This window comes from Apis cerana, linkage group LG1, assembly GCF_029169275.1.
Source record: "Apis cerana isolate GH-2021 linkage group LG1, AcerK_1.0, whole genome shotgun sequence".
NCBI lineage: Eukaryota > Metazoa > Arthropoda > Insecta > Hymenoptera > Apidae > Apis > Apis cerana.
Window position 1 is genome coordinate 2,358,053 of NC_083852.1, and position 27,537 is coordinate 2,385,589.

At 39.4% G+C, this 27,537-nt stretch overlaps 1 protein-coding gene across 2 annotated transcripts; it reads right to left on the reverse strand.

Moving 5' to 3' along the window:
* On the reverse strand, window positions 1-25,742 carry LOC107992738 (SKI family transcriptional corepressor 2). Of its 2 annotated transcripts, none has more exons than XM_028664335.2 (6): window positions 23,713-25,742; window positions 23,037-23,329; window positions 20,995-21,587; window positions 19,397-19,731; window positions 4,270-4,399; window positions 1-2,663 (listed from the first exon to the last, which is right to left on the reverse strand). In XM_028664335.2, exons 1-6 carry the CDS (start codon window positions 23,926-23,928, stop codon window positions 2,557-2,559), a joined length of 1,674 nt encoding a protein of 557 aa, XP_028520136.2. In that variant the 5' UTR covers window positions 23,929-25,742; the 3' UTR covers window positions 1-2,556. The 2 variants fall into 2 exon arrangements, with proteins under 2 accessions (XP_028520136.2, XP_028520135.2); XM_028664334.2 differs by having other exon boundaries at window positions 23,037-23,338.
* Window positions 25,743-27,537: the final 1,795 nt, after the last annotated feature.

A 27,537-nucleotide genomic window follows, 5' to 3' on the forward strand; every position in this document is an offset into this window, starting at 1 on the left:
TACACCAGTGATCAGAACTTTTATTATTACTCGGATTACACATAGTGTTTCCAATATATTGCGTCTCCTATACACTTGTTACTTTTACTCGTTTTCGCACAATCTACGCGGCATTCCTTACAGCTGTTTGCGTATACACACCGGTACTCTACGAGAATAAAAAGCAGGAGAAGTTACTTCTGTCGCTTCGAGACGCGACGTTCGCGCGCTATTCAGATTTCTCCCCATCGATCGATAAATTCTTCGCTCGATATTACAGGGACGATTTTCGATGGAGGATGGAATCCGCTATTTTCTTTCTTTTCTTTTTTCTTTCCTCTCTTTCTCGTCATCCACCATTACTCCACCGAACACCCGCCGTTTCGAATATTTCTCACGATCCTCCCTTTGTCCAGTGGATCGCAAGCCATTCGCTCGGCAGGCTAATAACCGTAAAGAGAGTATATTGCACAGCATATCGACTCGCGCCGAGAAGCCAATTTCAAGCTGCATTGGCTCCTCGTTTCACTAAGTGGAATAATTATTACAATGCAAAAGGAAAGAATTAGCGTTCTTCAGCGTGTGGCCGGTTCTCGAATCGTGCTCATTAATCCTGGAACTCGTACGTACGTTTCAATTTTCTATGCTATAATATAGAACAGTGTCTTCCAATCTTTTTTTAAAAAAGAAGGATTAATTAACAGACTGGATGAACTGGATGATGGCACCGCTTTTGAGTTAAGAGAGAAAGAGGATCATCTTGATACTTGGCGTAGAATATGTAAAATATAATTTGGTGACCCACTGTGCTATAATATAGGGGGTGGGTGGGGGAGAATTTAGTAAGAGAAAAGTGGGAAAAAATTTGTTCTTTTAATTACAAAGGGTGGTTACGAAGGGATGATACCCGATTTATGATATCTGATTTGATTTAGTTTACTCGACTCGTGTGCGTATCAACGTAAACTCGATCAAGCGTGAACAACTATGCGCGACGTTTGATTTATTGAATGAAACGATGAACGTGGAAATTTATCGAAATTCCGCGTATCCGAATTAATCGAATTAAACGCATTGAATTAAACCTCGGAAAGACTGATTAGGTTAAGTAATCTGATTAATGCTAGAACTACCGACCTACATATATATACGTATGATTATATATATATATATTTATATATGGATTTTATACGTTATACACGATGGACTGGATTTAAAGTAGAATTATGGCTACGTTGCTACGTTCGTACTAAAATTAATTAATCGTTATCAACAATACTTATTCCTCGGTAATCGCAAAAAAAAAAAAAAAAATAAAAACGAAGAAAGTTGGAAAAGTCTGGTAGTTCTAGTTTTTAACAAATAGTCATTTTTTTTTAAACAATATCATACAATTACTACAATTGTCGGTAATAATAATTCTTCTAAGGGATCGAGTGTCAATCATCACTTTTCATAATCTGTGTTTCTTATATTATATTATTTTATTGAAAGTTCGTTCAACTAACTGTATACATAATATCTTTTCTGGCCATTTTACACGCGCACGCGCGCGCAACATTTCTCTCGTAAATGTTTCGTTACAAAGATATGTCTTAATATAATATGTCCGCTTCCCTATGTGCATTTGAAACTTGATTATTATTGACGCATCGCGTATCACGTCAACGAGATCGTAAGTAGAATCGAAAATAAATATTTTTTTTTCCTTTTTTTCGTTTTTTTCTCTTTTTTTTTTAATCTAGATACAAGATTTGAGCGAAATTTCTTTTCTCCATTTCGAATGCTCTCTTCGAACGCGATATATAATTTATGCTTGCGTATCGTGGAAATTAATCACACGAATATTTATAATAATGTTTCTTTGTGCGGGCGGTAATTAATCTACAAAATTAATTCACGACCTTTTCTCTTCTTTTTCTTCTCCTTTTCTTCTTTCCCGTATCCATCCGCATCTTGTCGTACAAAATACGTTAACATCTCTTCTTATGTATCCTCGATCACGATTATCAATTATCGTTTCGTTTAAAAAGATCGCGTTGAAACGACTGTGATAGATAGATCTCCAAATCGCTCGGATGCTTTAAATATTCTCAAAGAGAAGAACGAAAAATTACGTTTCGAGAATTTGGAAACTTCATTCGAGCACCTACTTACTTATCTCCATCTTAATTAATTCAAATCTTGCCATCGTTCGCTCACACTTGGAAGTTGACTTGGAGGGTGGAAAGGAGAAAGGAATGGAAAAAAAGGAAAAAGAAGAGGGAGGGGGGAGAGAAAAAAAATAATTAGAACGCGTAACCGTGAGATAAACGCGCTTTAAACTAATTGGAATTCAACGAATCCAGGCTGAATAACTGACGGAGACCCCTAATTTACAGTGTCTTTTTGAATTACTCTCCACCTCTCTCCCCCTCCCTCCCTCCTTCCCTCTTCCACTCCCTCTCCCGCCGTTTTCCCCCTCTTCCTCCTTCCTACCTTTGTCCTCCTTCTTCAAACCCCTCCCACCCCGCCGCCGCCGCCGCCTGCTCCTCTCCCCTCAACTTCTCCTCCCGCCAACGCTGCATCTCGTGCCGATTAATTAGTGGGCGCAGACGGGCTATGAATCTGGCTGTAAAATATTCCTCGCGGAGGATGGCAGGCGGAACAATCCGTCGTGCCCGTCCTCTCGGCCTGCTCCGCGCCTGCAATCATGCATTGTTGAAAATTAACAAAATTCGGTCCGTGGCCCGCGGTGGAAAATCAAAGGAGAATCAAACAAAATGGAAAAAGCCCCCGTTTCATTTATTCATTTAAATTGAATGGGTAATGAACCGCGTGCACGGGTGAAATTGAAAAGTTATTCGAGCACGGTTGTGTCCGATTAAAGGTGAGCTCGTTCGATCGGTTCGGTTCGGTTCGGTTCGGTGATATCGATTGGTGATTTTTCTTTTTTTTCCTCTCTCTCTCTCTCTTCTTTTTCTTTTTCCATCGAGAGGAATTTCGATGGATATTTCGTGTAATAAAAATTGGATATCGCTCGAATATAATTATGCGGATAATAAATAAATAATTGGGCGATATATCGGCGATTATTTCTTTTTGGAACAGGAATTTAATGATCAACGCAGCGGTAGGAATATATTGTGTAAATAAATAATAATTAGATATTCGGAGTTGATTGGAAAAGTGTAGAGATATTTTTTCGCGAAATTCCAATCTCGAGCGCTCGACGAGCGAGGCAAACCGGTTATCTCGTTATTTTCAGCTTATGGCTGTTTTCAATTGCTTCTACTCGATGCTCCAACGACAATGCTGCACGTATTTTCGCGCAAGCGATCCCTATGCACGTACGTGCATCTTCGAAACATCTTTTCATTCGTATTATTCCTAAAATTTTAGTTAAAAGATTTCTCTGTATTTACAAATTAGCATACCGTAGCTTGAGAATAAATATAGAGGACAGAAAGAAGGAATAGAAGTAACAATTTCCCTTTTCTCCGCTCGGTCAAAAGCTTGGTAAAATCTTGATCTAGTTTAATTTCATTCACAAAAAAATTCACAAGGAAAAACCCCGATCCCTCGTTTAGTTGGATTTATCAATGTTTACGAGTGAAAGTTTGACCAAGTTTTATAATTTTTCGCAAAAATACCGCCGACTATTCCCTAGCTATCCTTTAATATTTAGAGACTCGAGGTTGAAATAACTCGGGCCAACGACGACAAGGGAAGGAAAATTAAACTTGGGTGCAACGTTCCACACGGGCCATACTTGAATTCCTGGGACGGGAGCGCGCAAGCGTCATCGGAAATCACGCCTCCTCGCCGAGAGAGGAGTTTCGCCCGCAACCCCTTTTCCGTTATTACCGACTCCAAGATCCACCCCCGCGTCTGATATTGAGGCAACCCTTCGCTCTCACAGTTAACACTCCGGTCGCGACTAATTACTCTAATTAATTTAATCTCACGACCTTCTCGTCGACCACTCGTGCCCCGCTAATTACCAATTGCTGATAATAACGCGTCCGAATATCAGAACGGATTAAAAAAGGACGGTAGAGGGACATTTGTTTGTTTTCCTCCGACGAACAATCGAAAATATCGTTCAAAATGTTTCAAGAAATTATTTCGAGTTTCCCGATGTGTCGTGTCGCACAAGTAAAAGGGAAAAGCGACGACAGCGCCATTTGGAATAAAACTTGAGCGATAAAAGTTACAAATATCGTGTATCGTTGGTTCAAGAGATTTAAAAAAAAAAATCCTTGATTCACGATTCGTTATTTTTTTGTTTAAATGTCGGTTATTACGTACCTTTTATTGCATTCAGATGTCGGTAGAAGTTGTTTCCCTGCCAGGTGTCGGGACTTCTTGCGGGTTGAAGTTCCGGTTTAACGTCGCGCATAGCTGCCGCCTCTTCCGCTATCTTTTCAGCCTCTCGTTCCTGAAACAAAATTATATATATCACGAATAAATTATTAATTATTGCAATACTTATAAACGTTCCGTGGCAACTCGATTTTTCATTGAGAGAATTTTACGATGAAACGATGTGAAAATCCAGACGATAAATGATAAATATAATGCATAGCAATAACGAGAAAGCAAATCTTTTTCTAGATTTTTAAGCACGATCTAATCGGTTAAACAAATTCTTTTTTACTAAATCGTATAATCAAATATAAAAGTTGGCAACAAAGCGGTTCTTTAATAATCCCACCGAACATAATCCTTTCCAATCCTCCAAAGAGGACGAATTTATTACATCTAATATTTTCCTCCATACATCATCCTCCATACATCATTTATCTTCCCATCGTCAAAAGGGTTAACCATTACAATTAGCTCCCATTGTAATCGAGTCGAGGAGTGGACGAATGCTGTTAACGTGAATGTTAACATGGTATGAATGTTGGCACGTCCACTTTTTCCCTCCCGTGTAATGACAAGTGGCTGGTAAATGGAATAAAAGGAAAACCGGCCATCCAATCATCATGAACGACCACTCAGTTATGCAACGATGGCCACAATCCACGTTGATGTTGTTGTGACCAACGTCGGTTTACTCGACGCAACCCGATCTATAATCTAAACGCGGCTACCTGTACAACGCGGTACTTTATTTAATGTTTCCGCCGATAGCGATCGTCAAATTACTTAAATTAATTTAACCCCTCGACTCGCCGTCGATCGATCCGCGCGAATTATTCCCGCTTCGAGCGGAAGTCGATGTTTCCTTCTCGTGAAAACGCGAGATCCCGAACCGTATGGAATAGAGGAGAATTGGAACATTTATGTATACCATTCAATCCAAGTTTGTTCTGAATATGAATTTAGAAAAAGAAATGGAAGAGGGGTGAAGTCGAGATAAAGCCTTTGTCGTATTTTAAAATTTGTTCTATTGAAGAGCAATCGAAAAGTTATCAAAGTTCTAGGTTTCTTTTGCTTTTTGAGCGAAGGAGAAAGAGGATAGAGAGTTCTTAAACTGCGAGCAATCGAAACTTATCAAACTTATTTTAAGTTTCCTTTGCTCTTTGAATGTGAATATAGAAAAAGATAATGAATGTAGGAGAAAGAGGGCAGATAGTTATTGAAACTTATATTATTATTTTTGTGGAATTGAGAGCAATTGAAAAGTAATCAAAGTTTTAAGTTTCTTTTGCTTTTTGGACATAGAAAAAGACAGTGAGTGAAGAGAAATTCTTATGGAATTGAAATTTAATACGACTTGATCAAAGTTTTAAGTTGAAAGAGCAAGAGGATTGAAAATCAAAATAAAGCTCCTTGGTCTTGCTCTTATTGAATTGAAGTGGAATTGAAATTTGTTGTTACTAAATTAAAAGTTCCAAGTTCATTTTGCCGAGCATAGAAGATAAAGTTTAGCTCCTATTATCCTTGGAACATATTTATTACGATTTTTATTAAAGTTAGTTGAATTAATCCGCCATGCTTATGATTAATTCCGCGCGACAAGGGGATCCATTGTTATATCGTGTAACAATAAAAAGGACGGAGAATATAAAATATAACGATTCAAATGTTTTTACGAAACGAGGGCAAAAATTGGAAAGCAACAGTTAATAAACGTCGAGTGGTTGAAATTACACGTTTTATTTCGACAATGTTATTCTGTATTATAGTGGACCGTTATTATTAATCTTTTATTCCATAAAAGAGGAACAACAAATGTGAAATATTATATTAACTGATTAAAATTAATTGATTATACCGTTTCCCCCGATGCACATTTAAAGCTTTTAATATTCGTCGTCATGAATTTTATCGTTTTCCCCTGCAATTTTACGATCTTCGTTTAATGCAGTTGTATCGTAAAGATAAATCGATATTTCATTATTTTTATGATACGCACAAGAGAGAGATTCAAGCATTCGGAAATATTATAAATATTAATTGCAATTAAAATTGCGATCGTTCATTCCCTATAATATTTCGCGAGCTTTTAATCATTTTCTTTTGTTATTTCATTCTATCGTTTTAGCATTTTGCAACATATATCGGCACGTCGATTTAAATAATGATAAAATAATTATTTTTTCAAATTCGATTCGACTCCAACTCCTTCCAGTTTGATTACACTGTCGAATAATTAATATCCATTTATTTATTTTATTAAAAAAATCTTTACTTCGACAAGAACGAAAACGAAGTGGATATGCGACGTAATTTTTACCGACGTGATTTTAATTCATCCAACGTTTACGAACAATAAAATGAAACAACAATTCGCGTTATACGGGAGCGCAAACGCTCGAAAACCTTTTAAAAAATGCATCCTCGCGTGTCGTATTCTTACTTTTCGTTATTCCTACGTCACGAAAGTCAGAAATTTACGCCAATTTTTAAATAATGCCCGTCACGCGGCGCTCGCTTCATAGAATTGATTTAATCATTGAATCTTATCGCAAAAATCGATGACTAATTGCGTAGCGTTACGAGCAAACCTGCTCCACATATAATATTCGGCTATCTATCTTCGCTAACTATTATTATATTCAATATTAATCGTACGCTTTTTTTCCCACTTAAATAAAATAAGGAGTTAATTTTCTTACGCGCAAATGAATATTAATTTTTCAAGGGGGAGTCTGTGGCTATCCCTGACTCACGTCTGACTGGTTATCGTCCGATACTACTTAATCTCGCACAACAAAATAAAAATTGCTCCTTATTTGATTCGAATTGAATAATTAAAAATATTAAAATATTTATTAACCAGTAAAAATTTATAGTTAAAAAATAAAAAAACGAAGATAAGTCTATCTCTAAAGATACTTTATCTATAATATTTTTATTTACAAAGTTTCTTCCTAATTTTTGTAATAACGGAGATATATTCAAAGTTTTTTTTTCACGGCAAAACGAAATCAAGTCAATCGGTCTTCCAGAATATGATGCATTTTTAATATTGGAAGGAAATTTTCAAAAGTCATTCTTACCTTCTTTCGGTAATAAAAAAGTAAAATATATCAGAAATGCTCCTTTGTCTCTATTATCACTCACGAAAAACACAACCGTACAGAATCGAACGAATTTTTCCTACAAATAAACCATGAAATTCTCAAATCTCAAAATACATAATAACAACGCTGGTCTAGAACGAAGTTAGATAAACGATTCGACACTCGCGTGGAAAAACGGAATTATTTTTCGAAACATAATTCTAACGAACGCAAATAGAATTATAAAATTTAACAATTGGATAAAGTTACTTTAATAATACTTTAATAATTTATAGTTCATCGAATAACCGTGGATCAACTGCAATATCTAGTAATAGAGCAACAATACGTTATTCAATCACTTAACCTTGCACGAAATTTTTACCAATCATTTTTCAAATAAACGTGATCCAAAGTGATCAAGAATTATTCCGTGCACACCTCCTGCATAGATATTCGGATAACTTCACTTTCACTGCGTCACGAATTACCGTTTGAGGAAATTAAATTCGGTCGCGTGTGGAGAAATCATAGTTTGGGAGGAGAGAATGACGCGTTATGTGGACGTAATCGCGGCAATCGCGGCGATTGCGAGGCGTAACGCCTCCGTCACCCTCCAATGAAATATTCAAGTGCGCGGTGGAACGATTACATTGTCACGTAAACGTGACGCCGATGGAAGCCATCGTTTCACGTTTACTACCTTCCAAGATTTTCTCGCCTCTGTTCTCGATCGTGAGATCATTGATTATTTTCAGAACCGTTTCAATTTTCTTCTTCTAATCGGAGAAAACTCCGAGAAAGGAAAGGTATCGATTAAAATCCACCCTTTGATATAACGCCTCGACTCGTTGAATTATCTCACAATAGATAAATCGACCCTCTCGTCTCCCCCCTCCCCCTCTAGGCGCGTCTTGTCAAGCTCCTCTGTACACAAAACGTAATTACTCGAAATCCCAAACACCATGAAAATTTTATCGGCACGGTTCGCTCGTCACGGCCCATTATATCGCAAAATGGAATTAAAAAGCTCAACCGAGGGAGGAGGAATCTTTTTACACGGAATACTCGAATTAATATTGTTACGATAAAAAAGAAATATCATGCTTGTAATTTAATATTTCAACGTGCGTATTATTATTATTATTATAAAATGAATATTCGATTTCGATTTATCCTTGAATCTTTCATCATTCAATAAATAGTAAACCTGGTTTTCCACTCGAAAACGTTGCGATCACGCGACGCGAAATCGCTCAATCTCTGTAATTCTTTATTCCATTTAAATTATCGTCGGCGCATCTAATATTTAAACATATTTACTTATTCACATTGCTCGGATGATAACGAGTCAATTTATGAATTTTCCCGTTATTTATGAACGAGGCTCGCGTATAATTGCGGCTAGGCAATAACGATAGCTCGATAACATCGTGTGATCGATCGAGAGGCGAGCACGTATACGCGAGGTTTGAGTACGCGGCAGGTGTTGCAGGGGTACAAGATAGATACCCTTGTGCATCCTTGCACATATGTTCCTCCGTAACATCCGTGCAACCTCGTTTGCAAACCGGCCGGCCAAAATATACACCCCGAACGGTGTACTTGCTCTCCTTGACAGATCGATTCGTTACGGTTGAACTATGGATATATCAACCCCATATGCTCTCCATAACAAAGAACGAAACGATCGAGCATTTTTTTTTCTTCGATCGTAACGGGGATTAATTGCTCGCGTAATTTGTGAAGATTTGCGAAACGTCGGAAGGAGAAAAAGAGGAACTAAGAAATGCTATCTTCCTTTATTCTCGAAATCGTGAAAATTTTTTCTCCAAAACGTTGAAATTAAGTACGTGCAATAGTTGAATCGTAAATATATATATCTATATATATATATATATATATATAATAATCTGATATCTCCTGTCCACGTTTGGAATTCCTTTCACGCGCGGACGAAAGATAAATAACTTCGTTTTATCACCGGAAGAGGAGATGCGGTAGAGCGACAAACGTTTCCGATTTTTCTCCAACTTTCCTCCGCACGTTCTCGCGTAAAAATCCTTGCTAATAAATCGTCTCAATGATGGACGGAGGATAGAGAAAAATGGACACAATTGCTCGAAAATCCCGCACGAATTTCCCACCGATCCTTCCAAGTAGTCCAATTATCGTATCGCGATACTTCTTCTTTACACACATAGATAAAGAGAACGAAGAGAGAAAAATTCGATAATATTTTAAACTCAATCGGTTTTTTTTTTTGAGAAACATATTCATCGTACATATACTTTATTTACTAAATACTATTTGCTATTACAGATTAAATTCAGATGCAAAATTCTTTGCAAAAAAAAATAAATTTCATCGCTACAAATTTTTCCAAAATTATATTTATAATTGTCGCTTCGATCGGGATAGAATTATCGTAATTATCGATTTTCTCCACGAGCGGCGCTAGCAATCAAACACTGTCACCGATCGTGCGAATGAATCGAAAGAGAGAAGAAAGAAAAACTGGATGAAATTCGGAAAGAGGAATCACGACAAGAAACATATTCATCGCACGTATACTTTACTAAATACTATTTATTATTACAGATTAAATTCAGATGCAAAATTCTTTGCAAAAAAAAATAAACTTCATCGCTTCGATAGGGAACGAATTATCGTAATTATCAATTTTCTCCACGAGCGGCGCTAGTAGTCAAACACTGTCCATTGTCACCGATCGTGCGAACGAATCGAGACAGAGAACGAACAGAGAGAGAGAGAGAGAAGAAAGAAAAACTGGATGAAATTCGGAAAGAAGGAATCGTGAGGAATCACGACGAGAAACATATTCATCGCACGTATACTTTACTAAATACTATTTACTATTACAGATTAAATTCAGATGCAAAATTCTTTGCAAAAAAAAATAAATTTCATCGCTTCGATAGGGAACGAATTATCGTAATTATCAATTTTCTCCACGAGCGGCGCTAATAGTCAAACACTGTCCACTGTCACCGATCGTGCGAACGAATCGAGACAGAGAACGAACAGAGAGAGAGAGAAGAGAAAGAAAAACTGGATGAAATTCGGAAAGAAGGAATCGCGAGGAATCACGACGAGACAGGGTGGCGATCCAGTGGCTACGGCGAGACAGCGGAGAACGAACGAAAACACACTTTAGGGGGAAGAAGGCACACGGGGAATCCCCTTCTCGCGGATGAGTTCCGCGTTCTCCCATTTGTAACTCCGTTCAGCCGGAGCAAAGTAGGTAGAAATCCTTTCCCGCCCCCATCATCGCATCCTGGGGGCCCGCTTATACCATCCCTACCATCACCTCCTCCCCCAACCGTCCACCTCTCCACCCTTTGCCTTCGCCCATCGGCATCGCCAGACCGAAAACCCGACACGCTCTCTCGTCTGCCCCCCTTCCCCTCCCCCTCCCCCTCTCTGCACCATCGTCGAGCCCATCCTCGCGTTATGGCTCGCTCAATTGTTTCAGCCCCGTTGATCCAATAAAGGATTACGGAGAAACAATCGTAGCGTGCGCCAACATCCCCCTCGCCCTCCTCCTACTCCCTCTCTCTCTCTCTCGCTCTCGCTCTCTCCTGGTCTACCCCGATTGCCGCATTGGTTGCTCGTGTTCCTGTACAGGGATGGATTTTTTTTTTACCCCCGTGTAAATGGTAAAACTTTCCACCGATATGGATATACATGTATATATATATATACATATATATGGATATACATGTATATATATATATATATATATATATATAGTAGAGGTTTTTTTTCCTTCGATCGTGAACCGATTGTCGCGCAATCGAGTCGCGTGCGTACAAAGAGAAGGTTGTTTTATTTTCTCTCTCTTTCATTTTTTTTTCGCGTTTCAGGAGAGCGAAGGGTGACCGATTAAATTCTCATCTAGATTCGAAGGGTTTAATTGATAGAACTGGGGAAACTGGATTCACAGGGAAGGGAGTTGCGCGATCCTCTGCTGCTTTTCGAGGGGATCTTTGTTTTTTTGCGCGATGTTTTTAGCTTTTTTTTTCCTTTTTTTTTTTTTTTCATGGTCGTTACCACGATGATTCGAAGCGAAGGATATATATTTGTGGTCCGATGCGAGGTTTTTTGTTCGATATTTATCAGATGATTGTACTCGTTTTCTTCTTTCTTTCTTTCGATGGAAAAGGGAGACGCAATTTTTATTAGTCGAGATAAGTAAAATCTCTTATCCTCCGACAGATGGTGCGATGATCTCAGAATCGGGATGATCGAAAGTAAGGAAATAATTTTACTTGATTTCAGTGCCAACGATAATCAAATCGTGATGTGATAATAACATGAATATCGACATGTATTATTTCCAAATTCGAAAGAGAGAGAGAGAGAGAGAAAAAAGAGAAGAGAGAAGATATATTCGGGGCAAATTGTGGGGGCGATCTTTCTCTCGAGGGGGTTAAAATAATGGGATGTAAGTGAGATTTGTACGAGTTTCGGATCGGGCGGATGCGAGCCACTCGTCGCGTGCAAAGTTGGTACGCAATCGTGTTAGTCGAATCGCTTCCGGTCGGCCGATCTTGACCAAATTCATACCGTGTTGCGGAATTATGCCGGGGAATTGATTATGCTGCCTATAATGTCGGCTTTATTCGAGGGTCGAGTTGTTCGCCCGATCTCCCCCGCTACCGCCAACCATCATCCTCTCTGTTACGTCTCTGTTATTTCTTTCTTTTTTTTCCATCCAGGAATTCTCTTAATTTCGCGCCAATTTCCCCTCCTCCCCAAAACGCGATCCTCTCCGGGTGGAAAAAGTGGTGGAATTTAAATTTTGCAGAAATTTTTCCGAGTATAATTGCATCGGTTTTCCATCGATCGATTAATTTAGAACGCGAGTATCCCTGTCTCTAGGTTTGCATCCGTGAAAAAGAAGGAGAGGAAATTTGATAATTTTTTTTGAAATCAAGGAATTAATTTCGTGCCAATTTCTCCTCCTCCCCAAAACGCGATTCTCTCCAAATGGAAAAAGTGGTGGAATTTAACGTTTAAATTTTGCAGAAAATTTTCACAATATAATTCCATTGGTTTTCCATCGATCGATTAATTTAGAATGTGAATTTCTCTAGGTTTACATCTAGGTGAATAAGAAAGAAGGAGAAAAATTTTTGATAATTTTTTGAAATCAAGGACATTTCTCTTGGAAATAGATTTAGATCTGTGAATCGTTTAATTTTTTCTTATTTTTAATAGGGATTGTACAAGGTGGCGACAGATCTGTCACGACCAACTTATTTATTCCCATGAAAAATGATCGCTCGTGACACGTTTTGTGCCGATTAACTCGTCGGTCTAACGTCTCTCTAAGTAATTTATATGGATATTTCAGGGATGATTTTTATCATTCTTGGAACTTGGATGTACCAATTTTTCTTTCTTTTCTCTTTAACGCAACGTACAACGACTTCGATCGATTATATTTCTACTTTTTTTCTATTCGATTATCGAAAGAAAATCTACTCCTCTCTCATTCTCTCGCGGGAGTGATATTTTGACAAGAAATATACTCGACGCGTGATTTCATATATTTGCAAAGGGAAGAATACATTTTCATCTTGACAAATGGGCGTATATGTGGATAAATGCGAATTGCAACGGTATATATTATACATATATATATATATGTATTTTATATACATGTATATATAAAATACATAATCGCTTATCGTGGCGTAACATTATTTGTAGATTCTCAATTTCGCGTGCGAGTTATGAAATAATTTTTCCCCTATAAAACCCTCTTATTCAGACAGCTGTACTGTGAACACAGCACCGGGGTTAACGAGTTTCATCCTCGATGCACCAAAATTTCGTCGCCTTTTCATCGATGCCCTCCCCAAACGCGGTCATTTATTTTCGCCGCCAGTGTTCGATACACAGGGCTGTCCCCGTGTTTTTTACATACCGATCGCCAATTTTGAATCGATTCAAATCTAGTGGAACGTAAAATTAAAAAAAAAAAAGAAAGGAAAAAATTAAAAAAAAAAAAAAGAAGAAAGAGAACGCATAGATTCGTCCAAAATGAGATTTCAATCCGTTAAAAAAAAAATGTTATCCCTTATTATTTTTTCCCCGAAATTTTTAAAATCAAAAATTTTTAAAATTTTTAAAATTTCCATCCAATGCCAATCTCTCGATTAATTTAATTCCAAATAAAAATGCTTTCTATTAATTTATTTAGCTATCGTTTGAAAAAGGAGAATGTTTATTTAAGAAATTAAAAAAAGAAGAAGAAGATTAAACCTCTTTCGAATCGAATTTTTCTACATCTAATCCAGAAGGAGCCTTTTCAGAGATCGAACTTTTATTAAAAAATAATTTACGGAACTACAAAATCATTTTCCATCATCATTTTTCAACATACGTTTTTAAATACTTCTCTATGGATATCTTTGATGCAAATTAATCGTCGTGACGAGAAATTAATCGCTAATCGTTTTTCCTGTGAACGAGGAGAAAATTATATTAAAAATACAGGAGACCTATCTACGCAAATGTAAAATATTATCGGATAGAAAGGCGCGAAGAGAGAGAAAGAGAGAGAGAGAAAGAGAGAAGAGGGGAAAATAAAGGACAGAAGTTGGGTCGAATTCGAGGGTGCTGGGCGGAGCTGACGATTATAATTAAATCAACAGTCACCGCCCACGACTTCCATAGCGGACCTTCATTTCATCCTACGATGACATTTCTCCACCGTGGCATCTCGCGCAAATCGCATTAAAACGAACCACGACATAATTCGTTCCGCGAAAACGATGCTGCCGAATAATTTTTTAATAACGATTTACGATATAAATATATATATATCCAAAGGGATTCCATTTTTGGATGGAATTTCGTTCATCTCTGATTTTTTTCGCTTGAAAATTTTTTCCCTCTTTCCGTTTGGTCAAAAATACAGGATTTGACATCGAATATCAAGTCTGGCGAATTTTTTTTTCCTTTTTTTAATCGTCGAACCGATAAAAGAATCGTTTTGGAACTAACGTTATTATTTCGATTTTTTCACCTAACTGTTTCAGAATTATTTTCTTAAATCTTCTCTATTTGTAATTACACGCAAGAGCGCGTTACAAGTATCACTTAATAAACGAACTTGAGTCAATAAGATCGACAATATTCCACGTTGTCGTCAAAGATCGATTCCGAAACACGATGATTTTTATCCTCGAGCATCGAATCGAATATAATTAACGAAAAAAACGGAGAAAAATACATCCAAATACATTCGCAACCTAGGATCACCACCAACCTAAGAGTTTGATCCCTGAACGAGTTAAAATTGGATTCGAAACGGGATATCCCTCTTTTTTTTCGGGTGAAAAGTCGATAATTAAGGGAGGAGAGGAGGGGAAGAAAAAGAAAAGAAAAAAGGAGAGTGCCTTTTCAAGAAAGATGCGAACGCGCAAATTTCTTTCTACCAAGGCAATGTAGCGGCCATTGAGACGGTAATGACGGATAAAACCGGGGAGACGGAGGGAAACGTTTGATGTATTGGAGCGCACAGCGGGGAATAAGGACGAGGCGATTATCAGGGTCAGCTCCGCGACGTTCAATTCCTCTGGTCAATTAAGATCCTTTTTTTTCCAGGTCGATCGTGATTAACGACGAGCATCCCTCTCGCCTCCTCCTCTCATCCTTCTCCTCCACCAGGCGGCGGAGAGAGGAAGTGGAGAGGAGAAGTGCGCGAAGAAGACACCTCCACGCAGTCGACCTCCTCCAACCATCCATTTAAATGCAATTAAACGGAGTCACGTAGAGGAGGGGGCTGGGGAAGGGGGAGGAGGGGGGAAGAAGGGGCCGGGAAACGTTTAAATCAAACTCCGACTGGTTTAGTTAGTTTCGACCGCAACTTTTAATTGCGCTTCGACCGTCTGGAGAGCCATTAGATTTTCGAAGGGGCGGGAGGGGAAGGGGCGACAAATTATACTTCTTTCAGACTTCTTTGAGCGAACGAAATACGCTCGATTTTAAGAGTGGTCCTCCTCTTTTAAGAAGAAGAAGAAGAAGACTTTCTCGTTTTTCTTCTTTTTTTGGGTAGAAAAATATGAGAAGGATAAATAAATTGAGCGTTATTCGACACGCGACGTTCAATTGTCATCAGTTAATCAATTACTTAAGGTCCAACTGGCATTTTTAAGTTAAAGTTTCCTCCCCCCTCCCCCGCCCGACGTTGGAGAAATGCCAACATCTGACCTTTCGCATCCCGCGGAACCCTTCGGGAGGCTCTCTTGTGATCAAATCGCAACCGTTACCAACGTTCTCTCTCCAACGTTCACGATTGTATCTTTAAAAAAGTTAACCCGGTAACATTTCGCCTCGATATCATAAACCCACGTATCCTCGAGAGAAGGGAGGATTCTCATCTATCCTCGAAAATATAAATATATTTCGACATTTCCATCATTTTCCACGATTTTTCTTCTATATATTCCCTCTTTCGATCGGACGACATTCTACAGTTACTCTCTTATTTTTCTTCGATTTTTCTTTCACATATATCGCTACATTTTTCTACTTTTCTTCACTATCCAACACATTCTTTTCGATTCTCGATCAAATTCTCCTTCAACATTCCACATACTTTCTTCTTATTTATTAAAAAATCGACTTTTTTTCATTATCCAACACACTCTCTTCGATTCTCGAATAACAACGTTCGATCAAATATTAAAATTCTCTGTACGGTTATCTCTTTCGATCGAAACCACGTTACTCTCCTACTTATTAAAAAATCGACAGACAGATCCTCCCCCTTCGATTTTTGACGCTAAACGATACTTAGAAAGGAAGAAACTTTCTAAGAAAAAAAAGAAAATAGAAGGTTGAGTCTGTCTAAGGAAAGAAGGTAACCTTTGCACGACCACAGATGCGCGGCGAAAATGAAAATACCAAATCCCCGCCAAATTCCTTTCCTTTCCTTTCCTCGGCCCACCCGTCCAACCGAGAAATAACTGCAAATAACGTTCGGGGATTACTTAGTTACCGCGATACACTTGTAGCCCCCTCCTCTCCCCCGCACCGACTCTGTGTCGCTTGGTTGCAGTAACTGGGTTTTCCACTTCCTCTTGTCCCTTCGTCGAGGATATCTATGGATACGTGTACGTGTACACAGCCTCGATGTCGTCGAGAAAGAGAGAGAGAGAGAGAGAGATTTTGGCGAGTCTGTTCACAAAGTACGGATCTGTCCCACTCGACACGTTCACCAACAAGGGGGAATTGAAAAGCTGGCTGGCAATCCGGATGGCTTATCCCGCTCGAACCCTACGTCCGTCGCTGTCTTTTCCTCCCTTTCTTTCGTTTCTCTCTCCCTCTTCGACCCCTTCATTTACCCCCTTATCACAGATAATTATTGCTAATCGTTCCTTCTTCGTTTTTCCTTTTAAGCGATTTATTTATATCGCGAGCGTGTTTTAATTTTGACACTCGAATTCTTCAAAGTTAAGGTAGTTAGGTAATATTATTTCTGCTTGTTATATCGAAGAAATATTTTCATTTCGGATCAAATAAATTTTCGACTGGCTTATCTCGAATCCTTGTGTCACTCCCTTTATCAGAGTAAAATTTTAACGCTCGAATTTTCATCCAATTTTTTATTTAAAATTACTTTTCATTTCTCTGGCTCATCATCGTATCGAAGAAATATTTACTTCGCAACTATTAACCAAACAGAAAAGAATTTTCGACACCTCTCGAAGAATTTCCACCCCAATAATATTTCCTCCCCCTCGTCGTTCCTACAGCTCGAACAACCGTCGTCACCTCGAGTCGAGAGAATTCGAAGTAACTCTCTTTCTCTCTCCCCTTTCAACTCCTAATATCCTAATATTAATGATCGTTATACAGGAATTCCCCGCTCGTTACCATCGATGCACCATCGTCTACCCATGTAAATCGTGACACCAAGAAATACCAGATACCAGAGAGAGAGAGAGAGGGAGGGAGAAACACGATAGCCAGATCGAAATAGAGCGAGAGAGAGAGAGAGAGGGATAATAGAGAGGCTAGGACAGGGCGAAGAGGGTGTGAGAGTTTCCTGCCACGTAATACTACTCGACGTCCCTAGAATTTGCTCTGCGGTCTGACTGCTCGTGCGGCTGCCCCCGTCAATTGCGATAATTATTGTGTCAGTAAATACTCCGTAACCATACGAACTAACGGGCTCGCGCGATCGACTGGACGTAATATGCTCACAGAGTAATATGTGGATATACACTTATGCCGGCGATATAATTAAATGAACGACCGCGTTCATAACCGTGTCACGCGACCACCGCCGCCTCATCGTCGTGCCGCGGCCAAGAATCGAGCGTGCCGGAAATTAATTATTGTGTCCTTGGCTGTCGTAGCTATCGCCGCGCGCCAATTCCATTTCACCATGATGATTTCGTCCGTTTCGTGGATTTCGAACGATCGGAAAGAGAGGAACTAAATTTTATTTATTATTTGATTATCGAAAAGTGAGGTTATTTTCGTATGTGGATTTATATTTCGAAATTTTTAATCAAAACGCGAGCTTCAAAATGGGCATTTTTATGAAACGCATTCGTGGTTTTGCGAAGGAATCACAGCGTCGAATATTTTTTAAAAACAATTGTAAACAATCGAAATGTGTCTATCGACTGCTGTTACGATTTTGATATTCGATATTCCTTCTATTTCTTTCGCTTTACCCAAATGTGAGATACTCTGCCTTTCGATTTAACTTTCTTCGATATGGATTATTCCACATCTGAATTTTTGAAATCCATCATCGAAACGATCCCTTCATCTTGATGGAATCTTCTCCAAAGGTTAATTCCAAATTAGCTTCTCAAAAAAGAATTAAAAATACAAAAAATTAATTACACAAAGGAGATCTGATTTTGATATAAACAATCTCCTCCCACATCTTTACTTAATTCAATTTATTTCTGCACCCCATCGAAAGACGATAGAGAAAGTATTTAAGACATTTATAATTATCGTTAATTAATACATCGATGATAATAATAATAAGTATACATTTCTTTTCGATCGTGAATTAATGTAGAACCCGGTTTAATTCGATTAACCCGTGTTTGTAAATTTGTTTGCCAGGTATCACGTAACTCAAAGTTATCTCGTTTTTCGTTTACAGAAGGGGGACAGTACTCGGCAGTACTCGGGTGGAGCTGCTTTTTCTCCCAACATAAACACACTTGGTTATTGAACGATAAGAATATATAGGTTTATTCACTACTCAATGATTAAAGATCATGGCTGACGCCCTAATGTATTACTTTCTACGGATATTTGTCGATGGATGTATGCTATATATATATATATAAATTTATTTTCTCAAGTATATCTCGGGATATATAATAATTGAACTTCCTCTTCGTCCATTTTTTCTAATACGTTAATCGAAGGGACCAGAGACAACAAAACTTCGTTTCCTCGCCTCTTTTAACCGTTTGTGTATTCTCGCTGCCACGTGCACGAATATACACCATGTCGAGATTCGAATTGGGGCGCGATTGTTGCGAATATGTTTGCGCGAGGTGGTCGACGTGCGTTTCGAGGAAACGTTTTTTTCCGTGTCAAGTGTTTGCCGACCTATCGGCTCGTGATAATGGCGAAAAAAGATGGGACCTTTGATATACAACTTCGTTACGTTACGAAGGGCGCAACAATGGGCACGTGGCGTCCTTCGAGAAACATTACACTGTCACGCTCTCCTCGGATTAATGGAGCCTCGATTAATTGATAATGCATCGCGTTCTTTCCTTTTTTTTCCAACATACCCCTCGAGCGACCCCTCCTCCTCTCAGATCTTACTTTATTCCTCCCTATTTCCTTATATCCAATTATATATTTTAATTACACTCTCTCTTTCGGTTTCGATTCAACGAATCGGAGGAAAAAGGTTGAAAATAAATTGTCGGAGAAGAAAGAGAGTGATCACTTACGGTTTCTCTCGGGGGGCTCCAGCACTGGGGCGAGTTGCGGCCGCTGTGACTTCCGCCGGTTGCGGAATTCGAGACGGAATGATGAAGGTTCTGCGGGGCGATGTTGAGGGGCGTGACCGAATCGTCCTCGGTCGTCTCGATGTCCACCTCGTCGTCGGAGTTGTCCTCTTTGTGGGACGCGGGCGTGTGTTCCGAGGGGTGTTCCTGGGCGACGGGTTCGACGATCGGCGGGCCACGAATCACGGGGCGAAAGGCGGATTGATGCAACGACGGGTTCACCGTTGGTATGAGCGGTTCCGTGGGGCTGGAACCGCTTATCGGCGGTGGTAGAGGGCCTGAACAAAGGGGAAAAAATGGACGTTACGCTAATAATAAGATGAGGAAATTCTTATCGTTGCTATCTCCTTTTGGAAATTGGAAAAATTAGACGGGTGATTAAGTTTTAACGAAATGAAAAATCGAGGATCCTTATAAAAATGGAAGGAAAGAGCACGGTACATTCTATCACAATCTTTCGAAATATTTCGTGTATTTTATAATTTTGTTGGGGAATAAACGTGATACACGCGGAGGATACGCGTATATTTTCAATAATCCTGCTGGTGCAATGAATTCGAAACATTAACTAACGATATTTGTTCCGGTTAAGCTAATCCTCTAAATAGCGCGTTCATTTACGGCTAAAATTTGTTCCGAATAACTTTTGCACGCCACTCGAATTAATACATATATATATATATACAGGTAAAATTTTGTCTACTATTAGTTAAAATATATTTTAACCGATTAATACAGGTAAAGTTTGCCGTGTAAATCGAAACAGGGAACAGGAATCGATCCAGTAGTGGGGAATGTAGGGCCCCGTATAATGAATAATTATTATATCAAAGACCATTATTTTACACGCACAACACGATCGTCACTATTGCACCGATTAATAATATTCACATAGCACTCTTCACATTCATATTTCCCCTGTAATTATACTAATGAATCCCGCCTCGGCAATGTATAAAATAATTTATGCTCGCAACGCGCGTAATCCGCTTTATTATACATTACCGTCTAAACTATGTAATACGTGGATATTAAATATCCGAATATGAATTACGTTTATGCCTTGTTTTCGGGGCGAAAATTTATCATTAATTATAATTTGAAAATTCTATCCCCATTTAACCTTACTTCTTTCTTATACAATTCAAAAATCGAAGTCCCATCGATTTTTTAAAAAAAATCATATCACCTCACTTATTTCAAATTTTCTGCTTCGCTGAAAAAGTTGATCGATTTTTAAAAAATTATAGAATCATTTATCTATATTCACAAAATCCATTCGTTAACAAAGAAACCTCCGCGACTCCCTTTTGGCTAATTTCATAAATTTATAAAAATTCACAAAATCATTAACTCCACTTCAAATTTTCTATTTACATTACAAAATTCATTCCAAAAATCTCATGGATTTTTAAAAAATCAAATTCCGCCCAAATCTATTCACAAATTACTCAGAAAGCCTGTACAACTCGCAGGACGAATAATAATTTTATCAATTCCAGTCTCATAGAAACTTGGTAAAAGATTGGCAAGAGACTCACCGGGGAAGAGGACCGGTCCCCTCTTGGCCAGCCACGGCAAAGCGTACGGGGAGAATGGGAATCCGGGCGTCTTTGCCGCCGCGACGGCGGCGGCCTGTTGATGCTGGTGCCACACGTAGTCCATCACCAGGCTCCTCGACAGCGGTAGAGGCAATTCCGGGAACGGGGGCACCCGTGGATGGGTGGGGGAGGGGACAAGCGTGGGTATCTGAGCGGTGGGCGAGGATCTCGGCTGCTTGGCAGGGCTCGGCGACTCCCTCGAGCTCGGGTTGTTGAGCAATCGTTTCCTGGTCCCCCCGTTGAACATCGCTTTCACGTCCTCCCACGCGTGCACCACCTCGTCCGGCGGATTCCCGGACAGCTTCATGTGGCGCCGCCACGAGTTGAAGTTGGCCGCGTCCGGTTGCACGTACTTGTCCGAGGGGCCGATCCTGTGCGAGTGGAAGATGAACTTGTTCGGCGAGAAGAAGAGGCCGCAGTAGGCGCACTTTATGCACTTGGCGCGGGAACTGTTGTAACGGGCCGGCAGGAACGCGCCCCGGCAACCCCACGCGCACTCGTGGTGCACCGAGAAGGCGAAGTCCTCGGGTAGTCTTCGAACAGATGAGAAATTTTCGGGTTAATCGAAGGATTCCTTCGTTCCGGTACATTCGATGTTCGAATAGTATTGGCTATTGATATTCCAATTTATAATCAAATGTATTAGAATCAAAGGATCTTTCGATTAACCCAAAACTTTCTCCAATTACTATTTCGTTTTTCGAAATTATGTGGTTTATTTCTAAGAAAGATTTGATTCTTTTGTACGTGGTTCAGATTCTTGTACGCGATAACAAAGATGAGAAACTTTTGGGTTAATCGAAAGATTCCTTGATTCTAATACATTCGATATTCGAATATTTTTAGTATTGGCTATTGATACTTAAATTATTATACGTTTTTTGGAATTCGTTTGACTCTTCTATATTACGTGATTGATTTTTTCACGTGATAAAGATGAGAAACTTTCGGGTTAAACTTTCAAGAAAAATTCCTTGATTCTAATACATTTGAATATTCGAATATTTTTAGTATTGGCTATTAATATTCAAATTATTATACATTTTTTGGAATTATGTGGTTTATTTTTAAGAAAGATTCATTTGGTTCTTCTGTACGTGGTTCAGTTTCTTTTACGTGATAACAAAGATGAGAAATTTTTGGGTTTTGGGAATCGAAAGATTCTTTGATTCTAATACATTCGAATATTTTTAATATTGATACTCCAATTATTATTCCGTTTTTCGGAATTCCTTTGACTCTTCTATGCATGATTGACTTTCTCGCATGATAAAGATGAGAAACTTTTGGCTTAATCGAAAGATCCCTTGATTCTAATACATTCGATATTCGAATATTTTTAATATTGATACTCCAATTATTATTCCGTTTTTCGGAATTCCTTTGACTCTTCTATGCATGATTTATTTTCTCGCTTGATAAAGACGAAAAAAATTCCTTGATTTTTATACATTTGATATTCGAATATTTTTAGTATTGGCTATTGATACTCAAATTATTATACGTTTACGGAATTACGTGATTTATTTGTAAGAAAGATTTGACTCTTCTATATGTGGTTCAGTTTCTCACGCGTGATAACAAAGATGCAACCAGCATTTTTCGGTATATTTTACTTTTTTATTATCGAAAGAATAGGTGAGAATACAAAGAGAGAACAAAACTGGTTTTCAAAATTGTGTTTCGACGTTAAAAATACTCCACGTTCCGGAATACCAATTCGAGAATCGAACAACAACTCGAGAAAATTGCCTCGAATTTGTTATTGAAAAAGTGTTTCATCATCGATATTTGAAATACTCTGTACTCCGATATCTCCTAATTTATACCTCGACCGCATCATCTCGGTAAATTTTATAAAGTCGGCCACTTGATAGCGTTGTATACGCGGAGAAGAAAGATTCTTCCTGTCTTGAAAGCCTCGAATTTCGAATTGTCTTTGGTTCTTCTTGATGAGAATTTTGGAAGGAAGGTTAACCAACCTGGGTGGCGCATTGTCGCCGAGGAACGATTTGCAGAGGCGCTCGGCTTCCCTCCGGGTGATCATCCCGCATCTCCTCGACGAGACAGGCATGGCACCGGCACGGCGGAGGATTTCCAACTGGACGGGGGTGCATTGGACGCAGGTGATGCCCAACGCGACCCTCCGGTTGTGGATCTCGTTGTAGCTGAACTGCTTCAACAACGTGTTGCTGATCTGGGCCAGGCAGAGCCTCTCCTGGCCCTCGATCACCAGCGACACGATGTGAATTCCGTAAAGGGACACGGTGCCCACCTGCAACTCCTGACGGTTTAGATTCACAACGTGGCCTTCACGATTTACAGCTATAAAATCGAGTGAATTCAACGTTTCCTGTTTTATCTCTTTGTTCTCTCGTATTGATTTTGACAACAGGATTTCGTTTATTTATTCTCGCAAAATGGAAAAGTACGTTAATTTTCTGCCAACCTAATACAATTACTACTCGTGAAGAAAATTAAGAATAATATAATGTTGATCGTAAAATATTAGAGACGAATGATGCTATTTTTCCTTTTTTTTCTTCTATTTGAGCGTTTCATCTTCTCTATAAATGGAGAATACAGAAACACGGCGAATAATCCGTTGTTGGACACGATTATCAAAATCCCATGTAATATAAAAAACACATACGATACCTGATTGGATTTCGAATGCGACTGCGGCTGCGGCGATTGTGCCGATTTTTGGGGCGCGGTTATCGGCGGCATCGATAATACCGCCGGCCCGTCCATTCTACTGCGAAAAAAAAAAAAAAGAAGAGAAATATTCGAGAAATAACGATCAATTTTCAACAAACACTCGCCACCATCATTATCATTTCGCAAACCCATCTCTCGACGAAAATTAAACATTTTCTCGAAAAATATATTCAAATTTCGTTCCAGTTACGTTCTTACGATACACGAGAGAACGTACTTTTTTTTTCCTTCGTCGTCTTTCTTCCTTTTCTTCCATTCCCATTTTACAATTATACTTATCAACGCTCTATCGATCGCTCTCGTCGATCAAAACCGAGATACGGATATGGATATACGCATTCAATTCGATTAAATCGTTTTTTCTTCGGATACTGCTGTTTGTTCAGTTAATTAATAACTACAAAGTTGACCTCGTTGCACCTCGTGCGTGATTAAATTCAATTCTCGGAAGATCGTTCGTTTTTTTCGTTACAAAAAAAGGAACTATAAACTTTTTATACAACTAATAATACCGTTTTCTTAATTCGACATCATTTAAAATTTTCGTTACAACGTTTATCATATTCCGTACATAATAAGGAGCAATTTGGCATAAAGCAATGATTTGCAATCGATGGAATCTGAATTCTACCCCATCAAAGGTGATGCGCGCACCACGGAGGGCGAAAAGACAGAGAGAGAGAGAGAGGGAAATCGGTGGCGAAAGAAAAAGGTAAGCGGGCGGCGAATCGACGAGGAGAGACGGCAAAAGGACCGAGAATCGGGTTCCTTATCCTCTTAGACGAAGAGAGAAACGTCTCGCAAGATGGGAGGCGAAATACCGACAAATAAATGCTCCGGGACCGATGGACCAACCTTCCATTAGTTTAACGCGGCAACAAGATTTCATCGGGAGTCGTGAGATTCGTGAATTTTTCATGAGGGGCAGTCGCCGGGGTCGGGGAGGGAAAGAACGAAAAAGAAAAAACAAAAAAAAAGAAACAGAAACAAAGCAACTATCGAAAAGGAGAGAAAGAAAGAAGGAAGGAAGAAAGGAAAGAGTAGGAAACAAAGCAAAAGAGAAGAAAGAAACGGGTATATAATAACAAAGAGAAGAGACAGAGAGACCAACCGAATACGAGACAAAGAGAGAGAGAAAGAGAGAGAAAGAAGAAGAAAAAAAAGGAGAAGACTATTTTGCGCAGGTACGAGAGAAAGAGACAGCGTGATCGATAGACGACGTCCAACCAACGACGGAACTGAGACAGAACGGGAATGGAAGAGGGAGAAGAGAGAAAGAGAGAGAGAGAGAATACGAGGCAACCCTCGGTGTTGATTTTAATTGAAAACGCCTCCATGAAGGTACAACGTGTACATCGTGCACCGCTACAAACCGTGGAACGGTGTGCACGCGGATAAAACCCCATCTACAACGAACGGGGGATGGTATAGCCTTGACGTAGAAGCACAGAGAGCGCCAGCGCTCCAGCAAACGTCCCCAGGGACCGTGAAACCAGGGGGTAATTCAATTTGACACCCCCCACCCACGCTTAAACAAGGCAGCACCCATCCGTCCCACTTCCTCCTTTTCCACTCCTATCTTTTCCTCTCTCTCCCCCCGTTTTCCACCTTCCTTCGTGCCAGCTCCCTCCTTCTCCTCTCTCTAGCTACCAACTATCCCTCTTCGTCGTGCAAATTAAATTCTCATCCACCGTGAAACAATGCCGGTACCCGAGCCGGAACAACCCCCTCCCCCTTTGCGCCACCTCCCTTCCTCTCCCCTCCCCACCACGTAGCCAGCGGCCCACCTGCAATCCCCGTGTCTACAACCCTACCCATTCAACTGCCCCTCCTCTCCTCTCCTCCTCTCCACATTGGCTCCGTTGGATGCCGTTGGTCAGCGGTTCGACAGATCGGACTCGAATCGACCGCATTAATTACTCGCTACTTACAATTAGTACAAACTAGAAACGGCCGCGTACATTCTACTAATGGTCGCGGCGTTGTTTGTTTCTCTATACTTATGCGCCGTTCATTAGCTAATTGAGCGACGATGATTCGACGGCCAGCCAACCTCTCTCCCCTTTTCTTCGATTCAATCGTTTCGGAAAGAATCGAAAGGATCTCTCGTTTAAGTTATTCTCTCCCCGATATCGTTTCGACAGGGAAGAGAAGGATTTTTTAATTCTTTATTTACCAAATTGCTCCATCATTCCCGACTATTATCACATTTTCAAATCATCGAATTGGATTAAACTTTTCATTTTTCCACATTGAAAAAGTAGAGCCTCGAATATTTCTCGCCAGAACGAAACAACGGTGAAAATTCTCCTTCTCCTCTATTTACTCTCTTCCCCATATATATATATACACACACGCGTTGTAGATGTATGGAATGGAAGCTGCGTTTCCCGTTTCCACGGGGAAATAAGCGCGCGGGAGTTGCATAGGCGAGACAAACGGACACGATACAAGGGTGTGTGTGTGTGGAGGGTAGCGGCAGAACGAAGTCGCGAGGATAAGCGTACCCGCGGGCTCGCGGATTATTTAAATGCAAACACAATGTTGTACCGAGGCGCATTGTTCCCCTCTCGGTTATTTTACAATTCAATCTGCGATCCTCCGGCTCCTGGAGGCGGCGGCGGCGGCCGCCTTTCGAGGGTCCAGGCTACGCTCGTTCGTTCATTGTAACGTTGTTAAATCTCTGCGCTTCCATTATGACTACATCGTGCTCTCGTTTCGTATCTCCATCTCTTTCCCCTCTCCGCGACCTTCGCTCCTTCCTCCTCCTCCCTCGCTCGCCACCAACTCCTCGTCTTGTTTTCCATTTCTTGATCCTGATTTTTCTATTTAGGACGTCTCGTCGAGATATTTCGTTTCCCATTCTTTTCAATCTTGTTTCCTGTATTCTTTTTGTGTCGCGGATTTTTTCGGCGAGAGAGAGAGAGAGAGAGATTCTTCTACAAATTTCTCTTCTTGATTCTTGTGAAATTTGATTTATGCTCTCACGAACCAAAGATAGAGTGTTAAGAATAATGGATCGTTCAAGGGTGATCTTTTGGCAAAATTTGTTGAAGTTGATTTTTATTTGAGATTTCTACATTGCCGTAAATAATCGGATCATTATTTTTATTATTCGAATTTTCAAAAGGAAGAAATTTGGCGATGAGGTATTAAATTTTATTCAACCAGGGCAAAGTTATTATTAATCATCTCAACGAGCGAAAAATCTCTCATCAAGTTAAATTAAAGAGTTAAATATTCCTTTGCCACGTCTCTCCCATATTAAAATTCATTCAAGAAACTACACTCGAAGTGGATATGTTTCTCGTCGCAGCAATCTGACAAATTGTGTCCTTTTGTAGTCGGAAATATTTACGTTATCCTAAACGAATTGCATTTTAATCCCTGTTTACGAACGTCAAAAGATGACTCGCGTTCCCTCGACAATCTCTCAAGAAGATTACGTAATTTAAACAAGTACCGTCCATTATAATCCACACCCTTAACGTCATCCATATCAAAGTATCCTTTCGAATGAAAACAAATGTAAACAAAAAAAAAAAATCTAAAAATACATTTTTACATTCCTTTCTTTTTCTATCTTTTTTATCTAACCGGTCAAATCATATCTCAATATTTTCAATAAATAAATTCATACAAATTGTATTTCGACAGTTTCTAAAATCAAAAACAAAGAGAAAGTAGCACGAATAATTATTAATTTTCAAAGCGTATAAATATCGAACAAAAAACAAACAGAGGAAAAAAAAAAGTAAAAAA

What these genes read in the sequence shown, in the direction of transcription:
- LOC107992738 (XM_028664334.2), bottom strand. Translation starts at nt 23,928, where the DNA reads ATGTTTAATTTTCGTCGAGAGATGGGTTTGCGAAATGATAATGATGGT. An exon ending in GGCGACAATGCGCCACCCAG is followed by an intron (nt 21,588 to 23,036) that starts GTTGGTTAACCT and finishes ATCTGTTCGAAG; the next exon opens with ACTACCCGAGGACTTCGCCT. An exon ending in GGGACCGGTCCTCTTCCCCG is followed by an intron (nt 19,732 to 20,994) that starts GTGAGTCTCTTG and finishes CCCTTTGTTCAG; the next exon opens with GCCCTCTACCACCGCCGATA.